Source organism: Garra rufa, chromosome 16, assembly GCF_049309525.1.
Source record: "Garra rufa chromosome 16, GarRuf1.0, whole genome shotgun sequence".
Classification (NCBI taxonomy): domain Eukaryota; kingdom Metazoa; phylum Chordata; class Actinopteri; order Cypriniformes; family Cyprinidae; genus Garra; species Garra rufa.
In genome coordinates this window covers 40,468,005-40,472,115 of record NC_133376.1, presented here as the reverse complement: position 1 = coordinate 40,472,115, position 4,111 = coordinate 40,468,005, and the positions used below count along the sequence as shown (strand labels likewise).

Sequence of the window (4,111 nt, the reverse complement as noted above, 5' to 3'; positions counted from 1 at the left end):
CACTCTAAGAAAAATCACGTTCTCATTCTTATCAGTTTGTGATAATTCCAGACCGCACATCCTTAAACAATCATGAAAAAATAAACACGCAATTCTTTACAAATAGCTTTAATGCAGCGCTGTCGTGGCCGGTGGGCGGAGCCGCGCTGATGTCATCGGAAATGGGCGGTGACGTCAGCGCGGGGCGCGGCGGCTTTCATGCGAGTGAAACTTTGCAGGACGCTCAGAACGCGCGTGCACGTGAGCGCGAGAGCCAACTTTCAGTGGATTGAGTTTGTTTGAGTGTGTGTTCGCGGAGGATCCTTCAGATGGTCGGTTTCTCCTCATAAGAAGTTTCTCGTCATGGATCCGATCGACAGGTAACGTTAAAACTGTTGATCATTATCAGTCCGCGCTCCTGTATTGATTACATTGATAATCAGAATGAACGCGCTGTGCGGGTTTAGTGTCACGAGATTAACTTTAAACAATTCATTGCCTGGTTATTTGTGGGATTATTCTGTAACCATCAAGAGAATCATACAAACGACGGATTTAAAAGTACAGTCCAGCTAAATAATGTCTTAAAAAGTGTTTCATTTAATGTAGAAATGTAGACAGATACAAACAAAGCAGTGAAGAATTGTGGAGTGTTTTATCATGTTTTAACCTTGAGTTTTGACTGTCAAGAATGTTTCTTAGTTTATTTTGGTTTATATGATAAGACAAAATAATACAATTCCAAATTCCTCCAATTATGTTACAGTTTGATGTTTTATTTTGGTTTATAAGACAGATTTTATAAAATCCCTCCAATTATGTTACAGTTTGATGTTTTATTTTGGTTTATAAGACACATTTTATAAAATTCCTCCAATTATGTTACAGTTTGATGTATTATTTTGGCTTATAAGACACATTTTATAAAATCCCTCCAATTATGTTACAGTTTGATGTTTTATTTTGGTTTATAAGACACATTTTATAAAATTCCTCCAATTATGTTACAGTTTGATGTTTTATTTTGGTTTATAAGACAGATTTTATAAAATTCCTCCAATTATGTTACAGTTTAATGTATTATTTTGGTTTATAAGACACATTTTATAAAATTCCTCCAATTATGTTACAGTTTGATGTTTTATTTTGGTTTATAAGACACATTTTATAAAATTCCTCAAATTATGTTACAGTTTGATGTATTATTTTGGCTTATAAGACACATTTTATAAAATCCCTCCAATTATGTTACAGTTTGATGTTTTATTTTGGTTTATAAGACACATTTTATAAAATTCCTCCAATTATGTTACAGTTTGATGTTTTATTTTGGTTTATAAGACAGATTTTATAAAATTCCTCCAATTATGTTACAGTTTAATGTATTATTTTGGTTTATAAGACACATTTTATAAAATTCCTCCAATTATGTTACAGTTTGATGTTTTATTTTGGTTTATAAGACACATTTTATAAAATTCCTCCAATTATGTTACAGTTTGATGTATTATTTTGGCTTATAAGACACATTTTATAAAATCCCTCCAATTATGTTACAGTTTGATGTTTTATTTTGGTTTATAAGACACATTTTATAAAATTCCTCCAATTATGTTACAGTTTGATGTTTTATTTTGGTTTATAAGACAGATTTTATAAAATTCCTCCAATTATGTTACAGTTTAATGTATTATTTTGGTTTATAAGACACATTTTATAAAATTCCTCCAATTATGTTACAGTTTGATGTTTTATTTTGGTTTATAAGACACATTTTATAAAATTCCTCAAATTATGTTACAGTTTGATGTATTATTTTGGCTTATAAGACACATTTTATAAAATTCCACCAATTATGTTACAGTTTGATGTATTTTGGTTTATAAGACAGATTTTATAAAATTCCTCCAATTATGTTACAGTTTGATGTTTTATTTTGGTTTATAAGACAGATTTTATAAAATTCCTCCAATTATGTTACAGTTTAATGTATTATTTTGGTTTATAAGACAGATTTTATAAAATTCCTCCAATTATGTTACAGTTTGATGTTTTATTTTGGTTTATAAGACAGATTTTATAAAATTCCTCCAATTATGTTACAGTTTGATGTATTATTTTGGCTTATAAGACACATTTTATAAAATCCCTCCAATTATGTTACAGTTTGATGTTTTATTTTGGTTTATAAGACAGATTTTATAAAATTCCTCCAATTATGTTACAGTTTAATGTATTTTGGTTTATAAGACACATTTTATAAAATTCCTCCAATTATGTAACAGTTTGTTGTATTACTTTGGTTTATAAGACAGATACAATTTCTCCAATTATGTTACAGTTTGATGTTTTATTTTGGTTTATAACACACATTTTATAAAATTCCTCCAATTATGTTACAGTTTAATGTATTATTTTGGTTTATAAGACACATTTTATAAAATTCCTCCAATTATGTTACAGTTCGATGTATTTTGGTTTATAAGACAGATTTTATAAAACTCCTCCAATTACGTTACAGGTTGATGTTTTATTTTGTTTTCATGTGGATGTGACAGATTTCACAAATTTGTAATTCCTACAGTTGCAGCTTGGACAGAGTCATGGGTGTTGAACACTGTTGACATGTAAATACACTGTGTTTGTGTTTCATTCCAGAGGCGTGTGAGCGTGTGTTTTGATGTTAGTCGTATTGATGGCCGCCGTTATCGTCGCTCTACTGTTGTTCTTCACTCAATCCCCTTCGCTCGCCACCGCCGACCCGTCCGCGTCCAACGGCCATGATCCGACCGCCAACGGCACGCGCCGCCTGCCCGACATCATCATCATCGGCGTGAGGAAGGGCGGGACGCGTGCTCTCATAGAGATGCTGAATCTCCACACGGATGTCGTCGCGGCTCAGAACGAAGTCCACTTCTTCGACTGGGACAGTCACTATCGGCGGGGCTCGGATTGGTACGTGTCCCAGATGCCGTTGGCCCGGCCGGGTCAGCTGACGGTGGAGAAGACCCCGGCGTACTTCACCTCCGCCCGCGTTCCCGAACGCATCCGACGGATGAATCCAGACGCACGACTGCTGCTGATCGTCCGCGAGCCGATCGAGCGACTGCTGTCCGATTATACGCAAGTCTTTCACAACCGCCTGGAGAAACGCAAACGCCAGCAGACGCTCGAAACGCTGTTGATGCGCGACGGAGAGCTCAACTTTGACTACAAAGCTTTGAATCGCAGTCTGTATTACGTTCATATGCGACAGTGGCTCGACGAGTTTCCCCGCAGTCGTGTTCATTTGGTGGACGGAGATGCACTGATTCAAAACCCTCTTCTGGAGATGAAGAAGGTGGAGGAGTTCCTTCATCTGGAGCCGCAGATAAACGCCTCCAACTTCTACTTCAACCAGACCAGGGGTTTCTTCTGTTTGCGCGACCGGCGGCGCGAGCGATGCTTGCATGGCTCCAAGGGTCGTAAGCATCCGCGCGTGGCGCCGGAAATCCTGCGCAAGCTCTATGACTTCTTTCACGAACCCAACCAGAAGTTCTTTGAGTTGGTTGGAAGGACCTTCGACTGGAAGTGAGAAGCGGATGAACGTCCGCAGAGTCAAATAATCTGAAAATGGACAGTCCGGAGCGTGCAAATACACAGCGAATTACTCCTGAAATAACTGGAACATCACAAACGCCACTTTGGTTTCGACATGAAACAACATTTAATGTGATGAGCTCCCAAGTCCTCCAGAGGTGGAGTGAGTTTATGATTTCAAGATTATGAAGTCGTTTTTGACGAATCGTTCACAGTAAGATCAGGATGTGAATGAAGTTCGCTTTCAGAACAAACATGTACAGATAATGTACTCACCCCCTTGTCATCCAAAATGTTCATGTCTTTCTTTCTTCAGTCGTAAAGAAATTGGTTTTTAAAGGAAAACATTTGAGGATTTCTCTCCATATAGTGGACTTCTATGGTGCCCTGAGTTTGAACTTCCAAAATGCAGTTTAAATGCAGCTTCAAAGGACTCTAAACGATCCCAGCCGAGGAAGAAGAGTCTTATCTAGTGAAATGATCAGTTATTTTCTAAAAACATTTACAACTTATGTACTACTTAATCTCAAATGCTCACCTTGCTGAGCCAGAC

General features: G+C 36.8%; 1 protein-coding gene across 1 annotated transcript in view; it reads left to right on the top strand.

The window, feature by feature from the left end:
• The first annotated feature begins 235 nt into the window (after positions 1-235).
• The window catches only part of LOC141288533 (heparan sulfate glucosamine 3-O-sulfotransferase 1-like), a 4,406-nt gene continuing 530 nt past the window's right edge, over positions 236-4,111 (top strand). Inside the window, exons 1-2 of the mRNA XM_073820690.1 lie at positions 236-359; positions 2,638-4,111. The exon at positions 2,638-4,111 is cut by the window's right edge and continues 530 nt beyond it. Of these exons, the coding sequence (XP_073676791.1) occupies positions 2,660-3,553 (894 nt within the window). The 5' untranslated portion in view covers positions 236-359; positions 2,638-2,659 and the 3' untranslated portion in view covers positions 3,554-4,111. The remainder of the gene's footprint in view (positions 360-2,637) is intronic.